At 49.8% G+C, this 16,382-nt stretch overlaps 1 protein-coding gene across 1 annotated transcript; it reads left to right on the top strand.

Moving 5' to 3' along the window:
- On the top strand, positions 1-879 carry EI90DRAFT_3125359 (uncharacterized protein; the record flags this gene model as incomplete). The annotated part of the gene is made up of 4 exons (XM_039063821.1): positions 1-46; positions 156-331; positions 394-561; positions 751-879. The coding sequence occupies 4 exons, from the start codon at positions 1-3 to the stop codon at positions 877-879; spliced, it is 519 nt and encodes a 172-aa protein (XP_038914627.1).
- Positions 880-16,382: the final 15,503 nt, after the last annotated feature.

The following is a 16,382-nucleotide window of genomic DNA, read 5'->3' as shown; positions in this document are numbered from 1 at the left end:
ATGTTCCAGAACAATGCCGGAGATGATCTGGGCCACCAGGGCTTAGGTAAGCAGAGTAGACAGGAATTGCCAGCATACTTCCCATGCACATATGCGCAGCTGGCATAGGGTCCAGGGTCATTGTTGATCCCTGACATTTGGCTATTCTCCATCAGCAAATGACTGTGACCCAACAGGAAGTTGCCTAGAGCCTGAGCTTGGACACCCATCTTCAATTCCTGACAATGTCAACCATTCATATCTGTCATTCCAGGCCAATCTTCTGGACAATCTCAATGAGGATTTGGATGCTGGCTATCCAGCATACCATAACTTGCATGACTCTCAGCATGTAAGTACTTCCTAGGTCCCTTTTTGCTAAGGCTCTACCATTGATATTTAAACCTAAATTAGTGGACAAGTTTACAAGGTAAAATGATATGCGACATTTTTAACATGACCCTGGATGGGCCATGGAATCATTACTGGTTCCAAGGTGCACAAAACCTGGCATTAGAGTTGGAGATGCAGGATTTGGTCACAAGAGATATGAATCTAGACCTGGACTCGAGTTTGGGTCAGGTCACAGGACAGGGCTAATGAGTGTGGCCAATTCCAATACAATAAGACACAAACGTTGGGGCTCAGTTTTTGGTCACATGTTTAGACATCTCACAAATGTATTGGTTTTGACCAATATATTAGTCCTGTCATATCCATACATACCCGATCCTAATCCGACTCCTGGACCCTCCACTTCATCACCTCCAGAGTCCTACCCTATCCCTGTCCACACCCACCTTTGGACCAAACAACACTCCTCCTCACTCCTCCTCCTCACCCCTCAAGACCCTCTCCTACCCTACCTCTGTCCGCTCTGATATTCACCTTCGGACCTGACATCATCCCTCCTCTTTGTCAGAGACCAGATTCGAGACGAAGGAATGTCTCCGTAGCGGAGGGCTTTGGCCTCAGCGACTTCTGCCAAGAGCGCTGTGCCTAGTGACACGTCCGTGCCCTAACTTACTGACTGGCAATTAGAACCTAGGGGGGGTAACTCTAGTTGATTTTTCTACTGGGGTGTAACCTATGTACAAGTGGGATATATATATATGGTTACAGCGAAGATGGGTCCGCAATTGGCGGAGCCGAATGGAGCAGAGCTAACGGAGTTTAAACATTAGCCAACTGAATTTTACTGACAAGTCGGGTTGCGGGGTTAGTGGAAAGGCAGGCAATAACCCAGAAACGGAAAGGAGGGATAGGCCCGAAGGTGGGCTCTGCAGGGCAGGCGAGTGTATTGCCCAGCGGAGGTGGGGGTGCGCTAGCAGACGTCGGAGCTGTCCGGAAGTCTTCGGGGCTCCGTACTTAGGGAGGCGTAGGTAATAAATTGAAATGAGGGGGTGGTGACCATCGAGGGGTACCGAGAGGATTGCGGAATACGGGAGCTCCGAGGTTAGTGAGGGAGGAGCAGAGTTATACCGGAGGGATCGGAGGAACCGGAAGTCGATGGCCGGGGATGGATATGACACTCTTACTCCTCTTCTCACTCTCCTCCTCACTCCTCTCCTTCCGTTCCTCTTCCACCAAACCTCCGCCAAGTTACGACCTTCCACCACCGCCCCATACCTCATACTCAGACACCGCCCATACCTTCGCTCCGAGATTCCGTCATAGTTCTGACCTCGGACTTTGACTCCACCTCAGCTGCATTGGTGATCTCATTCTATGTAAACACCATTGCCAACATTCCTCAGACTTCCAACCCCGCCTCTGCAACCTCTGTAAGCTCCGCAACCTCTGAGCTCCACGGACCATACTCGGCACTTTTGCTGCTTGTAATGTATCTTTCATGATTTCCCCTCATCCTTATTTGGACTACTGCTTCCTTCCATTTTAGCCAGTTAGTCATCATCCCCACTTCACCTCATCCTCCTGCCCCTCTGGGCTTTGCCCTCCCTATCTCCTTTCGGATGTACCACAGAGTCTGACCCATGACCTTCGGTACCGCCCCACTTCCATCATCCCTTTGTCTCTGTTTGGACGCTGTTGTGGGGACAACTCCGTGTACCGCAAAAAGTCGGATTCTGCGGAATTTGGTCACTAACACGCAGTACATATCCGCTGACGCTCCAGATACTCATTTTATCACTATTCAACACTCCATACACTCACTCCATATTTTTCCTTATTTTCCCCATCATTCCCAACAGCCCCAAGCCAAATTCCCATGCCCAACCACGCCACCAATTTCACCCCCTCTCCAGATCTCCATAACCACACATACAACCCAGCCATTTTTCTACCCATTGGTGATGATATACCTTCCTCCTTTACCCCTGGAGCACTTCCCAGAATGGCAACCCCATATTCGGATGGCTCAGCACGGTGTATAGCCTCACGTGGTCTTGACAGCACCTGTCAATGGCCACATCTCAAGAAGTACTGCACCAATTGGGATGAATGAGGGCTCGTTGGAAAGCTGGAGACGAGGAGGTTGCTATATTCCCCATTCATTCATATTTCTTTTATTGTTTCTTTGTTCCCAATTGGATATCCATCATTTACGGTGGCCTAACGGCCCGTTTACATTCCCCCATTCCATTCATTCCGTTTCCAACTCATATAAAATAGATAACAGCTTGTACATAACAAGTTAGTATTGAATAGACCCGTGAAGGGACAAGCAGAAGTTACATCCAAGTGGCAAAGATGCCAACGCCCCCTCTGAGCTAGTTGCTCACGTCTAAGACCCCTCACATCATAATACTCAGCCTTGACATCCAAGAGAGACATAGGTGAGTGTTTGTTTGAGGTTTTTGCAGACTCAGTAGCACCCACGGACCAAAACCCGGCCCCATGAACCACACCCACGCACACTACCACCCTCCCCCTTCTCTCTGTCTTGAGTCTAGGCAATAGACCCATTACAATGCCTTTGTTCCGTTTTGGACTGTCAGAGACGGGATTATTGTCAGAGGCTGGGATATTGTCGGTGTCGGAGATGGTGGCAGAGGTCTGTTGGAGCGCGCACGCACGGATATGCGGGCGGAAATATGCGGCGCATCCGGAAGCGCTGTTCAAGGTTAGCAGAGTGGGATCGCGGCCTCAGCGACTCAGGTGGAGCGCTGTGCCCTGAGCTTGACGTTTGGGGGAGATCCCATATTTACGGATTGACACTCACAGCGGACTTCAAACAAGACTTGCGGGCGGAGCGGACCTGTAGGAGGAGCGCGGACTCTGCGAGCACGGACTCAGAGGGGGGGAAGCCCCCTTTGCAGAAGGAGAGACTCAGATCAGACAGGGGGGGTACTCTAGTTGATTTCAGACTGAGGTCCCCAAAAGTATTTACAAGGTATATAAATAGGCAAGAGGGAATATAGAAAGGCCGGTCAGTCCGGTGCGGTCCGGCGCGGAGATAAGCGGGGATTGTCAAACTAAATAAGGACAAGAGCCCGGGAACTGGAAACGAGGAACAGATCACTAAACAATAAGTGGCAAGGGTTATTGATGAATAACTGAATGAGATCAATAACCTAGTGCCAATAAAGAGGGGATCAAATGCCGATATTGGCAGGGAAGCAAACAATAAATGGCACTCGGCAAGGAATGAATGATAAGCTGCCAAGTGACAAATGGCCAGAGGGAAAGCGGAGGTCAGTGCGCGGCGCCGATACAAGTCCGCAAATAAGCGGGGTCGGTGTGGTGCCGACACAAGTCCGCGAACAGAGGTTGATCTGCCAGCACTGTCACACAAGGACAGCATGAAGGCCAACAGAGGTACAGAGGTGGGCAGAGGGTGCGGAGTGGGCAGAGGGTGCGGAATGCACGGAAGCGGGGCATGGCTGTGACCACATAGCGGGAAGCGATGAGTGTGGTTCAGATGGAGACAAGGCAGGCGTGACTGAATGCCAGGAGTGCCAAGGGCTCAGGAACTGGAGGTAAGGTCGGAATACCGGCAGGGTCTAGGTTCTGATTCTTGGCCAAGTCTCACACAGTAAGGCAGGGGGCCAGACATGGGGTTGGGGGCTGGTTAGGATGGGTTTCGGGTCGGCGGATTCGCCTATCGGCATTGGTTCGCCGCTGACGGAGCCCCGGGATTTGTCGGTCGTGACATGGACCCCCTTTGATTTCCTTGTGCTTTCATCTCTCTACTATATACAGGCACTTGTACATACTTGTTTTAGGCCCTCAGTCTAAAATCGACCAGAAATGCCCCCTAGAGACTTCCTGCTCACTGCTTCTGAAATTAAGGACCAAATGGACAAACAGCAATGGCACAGCACTCCCCTTGAGTCGCTGATGCCAAGGTCCTGTCAGGGATCAGCAATGACCCTGGACCCTATGCCGGCTGCGTGTATGCGCATGGGAAGTATGCCGGTAATTCCCATCTACTCCGCTTACCTAAGCCCCGGTGACCCGGATCATCTCCAGCATTGTTCTGGAACATTCTATGATCATGTGATTCTATCGGCAATCTGTTTGGTTTCCTTATTGCCGGACTCTACATGTATATAGCTGACCCTAAGATGGGGACATCCCTTTCCCCCGGCTTTAATCACAACTAGGTTATCGGAGCATCTTGCGCGAGCACACGCGTCCCCTGACAGGTCCCTCCTTGCTAAGTCTCTGGTTCCACTCCAGAATTGTCCGCTCTTGCCCAGTTCTAACAAGTCCCTGAGACACTTGACTGCAATCTGACACAGTGTCTGTCACTTGACCATTTGACCAGGTGATCTGATGGTGTCAAGTCCAACCCTGCTTATAAATGCATGTAATGGCAATGAAGTGGAAAAACAAATGAAAAGAAAATATAAAACAAAAGATTGTTGTTAGAGAAACCATGTGGATAGTTATGTATGGCTGATAAGTGTCATATCCATGCAACTCTGGACCTCCGCTCCTGTTTCTGGACCTCCTCCTCCTCCAGAACTCCACATCCTCCACCCCCACCACCCCCTGTTGGTTGTTGAGAGCCCACTCTACCTCTGGCTCCAACACAACGTCCAACACTACCTCCAATCCGACTCCAGTTTACTCCGGGTCCGATCCCAACCTCGTACCTTCCAGACCAGAGTTTGCGATGCTCCACACCTCCGGCTCCAGACTCCTGTACCAGAACCCCATCGCACCTCCACCTCTGGAACTCCAGTCACATCTCTGCCTCTGGCCTTTGACCTCCTCCTCTGTCTTATCTCCTTGTATTCCTTATTACATTTCATTTATTACGTCTTTGTCATATCCATACATACCCGATCCCGATTTGACTCCCGGACTCCCATCTTCACCACCTCCAGAGTCCTACCCTACCGCCGTTGTAACGGGTCTATCAATCTAGACTCGTGGCTCAGGTCTGGGGGGGTAGGTCTCTCTATCTCTCAGGGGTAGATGTGGGTCCTGCGAGTATGGTGCTGATACTCTGTCTAACCTCTAACTAACTGTCTGTACAGTTGTCATGGAAGAGTCCGATACAAATATAAAAGGAAAGTCACATGCGTGAATGAATGAAAATAGTGAGGAAAATAAAGGAAAGGTCATATCTCCTCAACCACTCCATCAAATCCGACGATCTTGGACTCGTCAGAACCACCTCCACAGTCTCTACAACTCCTACTATTACTACAACTCACCAATCCTAGTCCCTGATGCAGTAGGGGGTGAAATGTGTGATAAGGGTTGGTTTGACCTGCACGGACTTGTCCCCACAACACCGTCCATTCCGATACTCACCTTCGGACCTGACACCACTCCTCCTCTCACTTCTCCTCCTACTCCTCATGACACCCCCACCCTTCCGTCACTTCCCTACCCTTCTCCCGTCCACTCCGATACTCGCCTTCGGACCTGACACCTTTCCTCTCCTCCACTCCTCACCCCGCTCCTTTCTTTCTCCTCCCTCTGATCCTCTGCCAAACCTCCGGCAAGTTACGACCTTCTGCCGCTGTCCCGCACCCCATACTTGGACACCGCTCATACCTTCGCTCTGAGATTCCATCATAGTTCCGACCTCGGACGTTGACTCCACCTCGGCTTAAGTCCATTGCATTGGTGACCTCATACTACATAAACACCATTGCCAACATTCCTCAGACTTTCAACCCCACCTCCATAAGCTCCGTAAGCTCCGTAAGCTCCAAGCTCCACGGACCATACCCGGCACTTTCACTGCTTGTAATGTATCTTTCACACTTTCCCCTCATCCTTATTTGGACTGCTGCTTCTTCCCATTCTAGCCAGGTAGTCATCATCCCCACTTCACCTCATCCTCCTGCCCCTCTGGGCTTCACCCTCCCTATCTCCTTTCAGATGTACCACAGGTTCTAAACCTATGACCTTCGGTACCGCTCTGCTTCTGTCATCCCTTTGTTCCCGTTCAGACACCTTTGTTCCGATTCGGACCCCCTTTGTTTCCCTTGTGCTTTTGTCTCCCTATTATATACAGGCGCTTGTACATACTCATTTTGGACCTTCAGTCTAAAATCGACCTGAAATGCCCCCCAGAGACTCCCCACTCAACACCTATGAAATTAAGGACCAAATGGACAAACAGCAATGGCACAGCGCTCTGCATGAGTCGCTGAGGCCAAGGTCCCTCCTTGCTAAGTCTCTGGTTCCCCTCTGGAATTGTCCGCCCTTGCCCAGTTCTAACAGTCTTGCCAATATTCTGGACTTAGACTTCTGACTCCGGACCTCCAGAACTTACTCCGGACCCTGCAGTCTCTACTGTATGGTGTCATTTAATCCTCTTGCCTCTTCCTTATTTAGACAGCTGCTTCCTTTCCATATTAGTCAGCTGTCATTCCCCACAACCCACTCCACTCCTTCCCCTCTTGGCCTTGCCCTTTTGGGAAGCACCATAGAGTTCCAACCCTTGACCCTTGGGGTTGTTCCCTCATCCAGTCCCCATTTGTCCTCCTTCCAGTTCCCTTTGTCCTTGGACTCCACTCCTGTATTATTATATATACTCTGTACTTAGTTTCCTGTACCCCTAGTCTGAAATCGATGACTAGAGAACCAGAATCGACTGGATTGTCCCCCAAAGAGACTCCCCCTGCTAACCTGAAGTTAAGGACCACCTTAGACAACAAAGCAACAGCACAGCGCTCCGCTTGAGTCGCTGAGGCCAAGGTCCCTCCATTCCTGAGTCCCTTCTCCACTTCCGGACAACTCCATGCTCTTCTAACAATAAGTCCAACTGTCATGGCCATGCATTCTGGCCCATTAGCCACCTGAGCCCGTCCCTGCTGTGTGAGCATGAATGTGAGCCCTGACCTCAGCCCTATCCTCCCTAAGGACTCCCTGCTCAGGCTCCCATTTGCCCCTAGGCTCCCCAACACTTGGCCAACTCCCCCACAGCCACACCTGCCTTCCTGCCCTGAGTCTGCCTCTGGCACTGCACCTAGCATGACTCCACAACATCACCTATTCCACCCACTTGGCCCTCACCAGGCCACTACCATCCCTGCACCTGACTCTGGCCCAACTCCAAGTCCGGTGCCACTACCACTGCCATTGCCACTATTCCAGCCCTACATTCCTTCACTTATTTATCTGTTAGTTTTGACCCACAGTCATTGCTGGCCATTATGTGGCCAACCCCACTCTTTACTTCTGTTTGCTTCCGGACCCTTCCTGGGTCCGCTTCTATTCATTTTCTCTTCCTATATATATCCTGTATGTATTGTACTCCAGCTCTAATATTGACTCAATTGCGACCCTCTAAGTTCTGACCCCCCGGCAATCAACTTAAGCCATGTGAAATGAGGGCCAGGAGACAACCAGGGGGCACAACACTCCTTTAGAGTCACTGAGGCCAAAGGCCCTACCCTCAGGCTTGCTTGCGGCATTGCAGTCGATAGTGGCCCACATCAGTGAACCTGTGCAACCCTTGGTGCCAACCCCAGACCTGTATCTAACACCAACAGCTGATGCAGAAGCTCAATCAATAGGAGAGATAAGCGGGCCATATCTGCCAATAATTTCCATCTTCCACTAATTTCCATCCTCACACCACCCTCATCCATCTCCTCCTACCCATAGCATCCCTTCCTGATGTTAGATCGGGCGGATTCAGACAATTCTGGAACAGAATCGGAGACTTAGCATGGAAGGACCTCAGCCTCAGCGACTCAGGCGGAGTGCTGTGCCATTGCTGGTTGTCCTAGGGGTCCCTATTTTCGGATCCAGCAAAGGGAAGTCTCTTAGGGGGGAATCAAGTCGATTTCAGACTGAGGTTACAAGTTACTAGGTACATTGTATATAAGGAGGGGTCCGGAATCAAAAGGAACAAGGGTAGGCTGGAAGTGGACAAAGGGAGCTGGAAGGGGGAACAACACTGAGGGTCAAGGGTTTGACTCAATGGTGTCTCCCAAAGGAGGAGTGAAGGGCCAAGGCCCAAGGAGGAAGGAAGGAGGATGGGAGTTGGGAATGGCTAGCTGACTGAATAGAAAAGAAGCAGCAGCCCAAATAGGAATGAGGGAGAATAGCAGAATTGAATGGGACAATGCAATAGTTGCAAGGTCCAAAGTAAGTCCGGAAAGTCCGAACTTGGAAGTTAAACTCCAGAATATTGGCAAAGGTAAATAAATGGAATCAGCTAACCAATACAACAGGTATAAGCAGAGGTGGGGTCAAAGTCAAAGGTTGGAGCTAAGACCAGAGTTCCAAGACAGAGATGCAAACAGGATCCAGAGCAGAGGTCCAGAGTCAGAGCCCCACTTCCCTTCTGTCACCTTTCTCCTTGCCGACTCGAGGTTATCCCACCTCCAGCTCTGACACCACCTTCAGTCCGACTCCAGACCATTCCGGGTCCAACCTCAACCTTGACACCCTCCAGAAAAGTATGCAACTATGCTCCTGACTCCGGACCTCCACTGTAACAGGTCTATCCAACTAGACTCAAGACAGGAAGGAGGGGGGATAAGAATCTCACTACTGGTCAGGCAAAGGGTGTATGGGTATATTTGGTCCTCTAGAGTGTGGTGCTGATACTCTGTGTAACTCTAACTAACTGTCTGTACAGTTGTCACGGAAGAGTCCGATACAAATATAAAAGGAAAGTCACATGCATGAATGAATGAAAATAGTAAGGAAAATAAAGAAAAAGTCATATCTCCTCAACCACTCCACCAAATCCGACGATCTTGGACCCGTCAGAACCACCTTTACAGTCTCTACAACTCCTACTATTACCATGACTCACCAATCCTAGTCCCTGATGCAGTAGGGGGTGAAGTGTGCAATAAATGTCGGTTTGGCCTGCATGGACTTGTCCCCACAACACCGCTCCGGAATCCCATCGCATCTCCATCTCAGAACTCCGGTCTTAGCTCTGGGACTTTGGCCCCACCTCCACTTATACCCATTGTATTGGTTAGCCGATTCCATTTATTTACCTTTGCCAACATTCCGGAGTTTGACTTCCAAGTTCGGACCTTCCGGACTTACTTCAGACCTTGCAACTATTGCATTGTCCCATTCAATTCTGCTATTCTCCCTCATTCCTATTTGGGCTGCTGCTTCCTTTCTATTCAGTCAGCTAGCCATTCCCAACTCCCAACCTCCTTCCTTCCTCCTTGGGCCTTGGCCCTTCACTCCTCCTTTGAGAAACACCATTGAGTCAAACCCTTGACCCTCAGTGTTGTTCCCCCTTCCAGCTCCCTTTGTCTCCTTTCAGACTACCCTTGTTCCTTTTGATTGACTCCTCCTTATATACAATGTACCTAGTAACTTGTAACCTCAGTCCAAAATCAACTTGATTCCCCCCTAAGAGACTTCCCCTCTGCTAGATCCGAAATTAGGGACCCCCCAGGACAACCAGCAATGGCACAGCACTCTGCCTGAGTCACTGAGGCTGAGGTCCTTCCATGCTAAGTCTCCGATTCCATTCCAGAGTCACCCAAATCTGCCTGTATCTAACAATCACCCCCACTTCACCTCATCCTCCTGCCCCCCTTACCTCCTTTCAGATGTACCATAGAGTCTAACCCATGACCCTCGGTACCACTTCGTTTTCCTTAACTCCCTTTGTCTCCGTTCAGACACCTTTGTTCTGTTTTGGACCACCCTTGTTTCCTTGTGCTTTCATCTCCCCATTATATGTAGGCACTTGTACATACTAGATTAGACCCTCAGTCTGAAATCGACTTGATTCCCCCCTAAGAGACTTCCCCTTTGCTAGATCCAAAATTAGGGACCCCCAGGACAACCAGCAATGGCACAGCACTCCACCTGAGTTGCTGAGGCCAAGGTCCTTCCATGCTAAGTCTCCAATTCCATTCCAGAGTTGTCCGAATCTGCCTGATCTAACAATGAAAAACCTCTGAAATATATTGTTCTAACTGAGCTAAACCTCCACCAGCTACAGTGATTAGCCTTGGTTACCATTGACTAGAATAGGTTTCCAAACAAGTAAGATGAAAAATATAAACTTCTTCATACGACTCCATGCTCTGCATAAGTCCCATCCCTTCATCCCATTCGATTCTCCTCATCTATAGCTTTCCAACAATCCAATTTTGTGGAATTTGGTGTGGAATTGGCTAAGAACAGGAATACTCAGGCATGGAATCAACAATATAATTATCCATGTGGAGGGAAAACTTGAACTAAATTATTTCCCAAAATTCCAAGACCTCTCCTTTTTCACATATAACTATTTCGAATCCCTCTGGAATTTTGTTGAGGCTGGCTCAAACATGTCCACCCAGGGTGTTCATGTGGTCCCTGTCAGATCTGTATATACCCAATCCTGATTTGACTCCTTGACTGTCAGGGTACCGAGCTGCTCAGACTCTAAGTTGAGGGATCCCAAGCCTTCGCTGGAGCTGAGGCTGAGGGGGACAGGGTCAGTCTCAATGGGGGAACCCGGCAAAGCGGATTGCGATAGGGATTCCAGCTGAGCAGCAAGGGGAAGTGAGGACATATCATTTGTATATACTATGTACAACATACCTGAGCAGTGAGGGGAAGTGAGAGAAGAGAAATATAACAAATGTCTGTGCCAGTCCAGGGATGATGATCAGGCTGTGCGGGTAATGCCAGTCTGGGGCAAGTGTGTCATCAGTTGTGTGTAAGCAGTGTGGACTTAACTGGGCTGTACTCTGACATTGACCCTTTCCACCACCTCTGGAGTTTCATCTCTATCCCCATCCATTCTGATCCCCACCTTCAGATCTGACCTCACCTTCTGTTCCCCCTGACTCCTCCCCCACCAATCTCCACCAAGGCATGACCCCCCATTCCATCCCATACCCTGACCTCAGACACCAATCATACCTCCACTCCAAGATCCCATCTTGGTCCCTAACCTTGGACTTTGACCTCACCTCAGCTTAAGTCCATTGCATTGGTGACATCATTTCACATGAATGCCATTGCCAATATTCCTTGGACTTTCAACTCTGCCTCCATAAGCTCTGCTACCTCCAAGCTTCATGGACCTACCTCAGCCCCTTTGCCATTTTACTCTATGACTTACACTTCTCCCTCACCCTTATTTGGACAACTGCTTCTTCTCATTTAGCCAGTTAGTCATCCACCCCATTTCCTCCCATCATCCTGCCCCTCTGGGCCCTCACCCTCCCTACCTCCTTTCAGACACACCATAAAGTCAAACCCTTGACCCTCAGTGTTGTTCCTATTCTAAACTACCTTTGATCCAATTTGGACCTCCCTGTCAGGGGATGCACATGCTCATGCAGGTTGCTCCAATAACCTAGTTGTGATTAAAGCCAGGGGAAAGGAATGTCCCCATCTTAGAGTCAGCTATATACATGTAGAGTCCAGCAATAAGGAAACCAAATGGATTGCTGATAGAATTGCATGATCATAGAATGTTCCAGAACAATGCCAGAGATGATCCAGGCCACTGGGGCTTAGGTAAGCGGAGTAGATGGGAATTGCCAGCATACTTCTCATGTGCATATGCACAGCTGTCATAGGGTCCAGGGTCATTGTCAATCCCTGACACTCCCTTTGTTCTTTCGTCCTCCATTTCTCCATATATATAGACTATGTACATAATTGCCTATACCCTAGTCTAGAATTGCAACCAGAAACCCCCTTGAATTCCCACCTCAAGACTTACCTTGCCAGCCCCAAAATTAAGGACCCCCTTAGACAAACAGTAGTGGCACAGCGCTCCCTTCTGAGTCACTGAGGCCAAGGTCCTCATGCTTAAGTCTCCCATTCCCTTCCAGAACTGTTCTGAATCCACCATTCTAACAGGATCAAAGATAGATGATCATGCAGCATCATTACTGACAGCTGCAGACCAGATCAAAGCAGAGATCAAGAAGCAAAAAAGGAAGAGAAGCAAGGGAATCCAACACTGCCACCAGAAGATGTGCCCTGACATTTTGCCAAAGACATGTCTTGCAACTCTCTATCATAGTCTTAATTAAGTCTTGAACAAGCCAAGCACCCCCCATATTCCAACTTGATCCATGGATGTTCTTTGACAACCTACATGATGTAGACAACTAATGTAAATAGCGCCCAGAGTCATTTGAGATACCTCAATTGCTGCAAGTATGTCAGGGCACACCTGCCTGACCCAGGTCCACCTGGACCCACCTGGCCACACCTCACCTGCTGCCCTGCTGCCCATCCCTCTCCTTCCTCCCTCCTCCCTCTTTCCTTCTTTCTTTTCTCTCTTTCTTCTCTTTTCTTTACTTCATTCTTCCCATCATTCTCTTCCTGTTTATTCCTTCTATCTACATGGACCACTTTCCTTTGTATCAATGTACTATTGACCTGTCCAGCCCAGACACCCTGGACGCTTCCCGCTGTGCCCAGCATGCACACCTACAGTCAGTAACTTGCAAAAAGTGTAATGGTGGTTCATGAACCATCATGGAAGTCATGACATATGAATGGTCACCAAACTTCATGAAGCAGCATGAAGTGTCATACACAGTCATGCCAGTTCATGACAAACCATCATGGAATTTCATGAGATGTCATGAACCTGCATGGGGGGTCATGATTGCTCATGACTTAAGTGGTTCCAGGCAGGTTTTGAGTGGTTACATGCCTGTCTATGAAGTGTCATGAGCCTTCATATGGACCCTCATGGACCTTCATGAATCACTATGAGTCTTCCCAAGAATCATTGTGATTGGTCATAAATTAGGATTGTTGGTACAACAATGACAGTTGGGGGCATAATGGTTAATTACATGTTACCCTTAAGTTGAAAGTGATATGAAAGCATCACACAAGAGGGGGTTGCTCTAGTTGATTTCAGACTAAGGTCCCTGAATACAAGGTATAAATAAGGGAGAAAAATCATGGGAAGGGCCAGTCAGTCCAGTGCAGAAATGAGTGGGGATTATCAAAGACAAGAACCCAGGTGAAGAATGAATAAGTAAAATATTGACACTTGATCTGCTACTATATTGGCACCCCGGTTGTCAGTTGCCTCCCTACTTTGCCTCTTTGTTCAATTGTTCATTCCACTCTCATTCATTCTCTCACTCTCTGTCTCCCTGGTTCTTGTCCCTCATTTAGTTTGTCATGTTCACTGCTCTGCCTCCCATTCAGGTGCCAGACTGACCAGCCCCTCTTCTGTTCTCCCTTTCATATTCATGCATTGTAGATAGTATACTACCTATGTACACCAGTTTGAATGTCAACTAGAATACCCCCCAAGTCCTCTTGTCCATAGTTGTCAGGGACAGCTCTGAAAGTGGCAAAGTCCCAGCACAGGGGACTTGATGGGAGGAGTAGCGGCTATGCATAGCAGTGGTCCTGTCATGGGGTGAGCATCCCTGACCACTTAGTCTGAAGTGGGAAAGTGAGAAGAAGGCTGCTTCTTCTGTTCCCACCCCAGGTGCTGTTATATACATGTGGCTGAGGTCACATGGAAGGAGCCATGTCATCTCTGCACACAGCCACACCCCTTGGGTGTCTCTACAGGAGATCCTGGGGGTGGCCACTGTGTGAGGGGGAATGTGTGCAGTGGGTGTGGCAATAGGGGCAGTGGCATTAGGGTGTAGTGGTACAGGAGGGGTGTGCAGCATTCCCAGGTATGTGGGCACACTGGTGGTACATAGAGAAAGAGGAACAAGGAAAGGTGAGGGGGAAGGTGAGATAGGAGGAGCAAGAAGCGATGGCAGGGGAAGCAGAGTAGGGCAGCACAGTGCAGCGTGGGGTCAGGCAGGGTATGCCCTGACAATAGTTCACCTCTGACTTCGTCTTCACTTGAGCCTACATTGCCACCAGATTCCCTCCACTACACCTGAATACAGGATAGCCTAGAGCATGTGGCACAATGCTCCCACTGAGTTGTTGAAACCAACATCCCAACCCCCTGATGCCTTGCAATGGAGTAGCCTATCAGCTAAGTGATCACTCACACTGCCATACTCTGCTCCACTTCTCATGAATACCCTCAAGCACTGTTTCTGACACCAAGCAGCAAAGGTGGCTGGAGGAAAAGTGGAGTTCAGTGCAGTGCCGACACAAGTCCATGAGTTGGAGGTTGATCAGTCAGTGCTGTCACAAATAAGGTCTGTCACATGACAGTTCATAAGTGCTTGTGACATCTCATGCATTGACTCATCATACATGTTCATGGAGCATTATGAATGTCCATGATGCATCATGGGACATGATAGCATTTTACATGATGGGGAAAGGTCAAAATAAACGTATGACACTCCATGACCCTCCATGAACCTTCATGACCTGTCATGAAAGGTCGTGAGGGTTCATGAACATCATGACCACTCATGAACCTCCATGAGGCATCATGTCATATTGTGTCACCAGCAGTCATGAACCTTGTCAGCACATGATGGTTCATGACAGTTCATGAAATTTGGTGACAGTTCATGACAATTTGTCATGAACTGTCATGAAATCCAAAATTTTCAATGTAAAAAATGTCTGATTCAATTCAATTGTCATGACATGTCATGAGGGGTCATGAAATTTCATGACATGTCATGACTCCTGATGATTTCATGACACAGGATTACACTTTTGGAGAGTACCTCCCTACAGTGGACGCTCTCGGGATCCCCTGCAGGGACACCCAGATGGCCGTGGCACCTGTCATGTGACTCAAGCCGCATGTACATAAATGTACCTGAAGTGGGAACTGAAGAAGTAACCTTCTTCTCACCTTTTCCACTTCAGTCTAAGTGGCCAAGTGGCCAGGGACTGCTGTCCCTTTCCAGACCCACCAGTATGCACGCCCGGTTTACACCCTGCAAGGGCCCCTCTGCTGGGTGCTACATCCGGACCCCCTCTACCCCAGACACGTCCCTGACAGCAGAAGAAGGTTTCAACCTCATCTCCCCTGCCTCCCCAGCCATGGTGTCAGAAGAGCAGTATGAAGAGCTGCTGGCTCACTTCCAAGAGCTCCAAGCCATCGTGGAGAGCCAGGCCCACAACCACCCCCCACCCGCACCTGCACCAGCACCCACCCCTGCGCCTACCCCTGCACCTGCACCCGCACCCAGACCCAAACCACCCAAGGTCGCCCCCCCCCACTCCCTTCTCAGGAGCCAGTGAGGACCTCAACTGTTTTAAGGCTGAGTGCAGGATTTATTTTCACATTCGTGTGGCTGAGTTCCCCACCACCCTCTCCCAGATCCTTTTCGTGTCGTCTTACATGAAAGGAGGACCCGCAGGGGCATGGGCCATGCAACGGACGATCACGCTGCTGACAGCCAGCTCCCCCTCCCTCACCATGGACAAGTTCAACACAGAACTTGATGCCATGTTCCAGGACCTGAACTGGGAGGCCACAGCCAGACAGAAGCTGGCAGCCATCTGCCAGGGAAGCGACTCTGTGGACAAAGTTATCCAAGAGTTCGAGATACTGGGACCCACCTCGAGGCTGGGCGACGTAGGACTGGTCGACCGTTTCGAGCAGGCAATCAACTCCCACCTCTGGGAGAGCATATACCGGCTCCATCCCATGCCCACTACTTGGGCCGAGTGGAAGTGCGAAGCCACGCTCCTGGACAACCAGTGGCGACACTTCTAGGCCACTCAACCGCACACGTTCCCACCCAAACCCATGCTCCCGCCAACTTGACCCCCATTGATCATGACCCCACCTCACGCATGGCCCACGCCTGGGCCTCCATGACTCGCACCAGTGCCTCCACCCCCCCACCCCAGCAGCCTGCCCCATGACAGGGACGGTGTAATGGGTCTATCGCCTAGACTCGAGACAGAGAGAAGGGGGAGGGTGGTAGTGTGTGCAGGTGTGGTTCGTGAGGCCGGGTTTTGGTCCGTGGGCGCTACTGAGTCTGCAAAAACCTCAAACAAACACTCACCTACATCTCTCTTGGACGTCAAGGCTGAGTATTATGATGAGAGGGGTCTTAGACGTAAGCAACTAGCTCAGGGGAAACGTTATGGTCGTGGATGGTGTCTTTGCCACT

Source organism: Cantharellus anzutake, assembly GCF_015039405.1.
Source record: "Cantharellus anzutake strain C23 chromosome Unknown EI90scaffold_32, whole genome shotgun sequence".
Classification (NCBI taxonomy): domain Eukaryota; kingdom Fungi; phylum Basidiomycota; class Agaricomycetes; order Cantharellales; family Hydnaceae; genus Cantharellus; species Cantharellus anzutake.
This window is presented reverse-complemented; position numbering and strand designations above follow the sequence as displayed.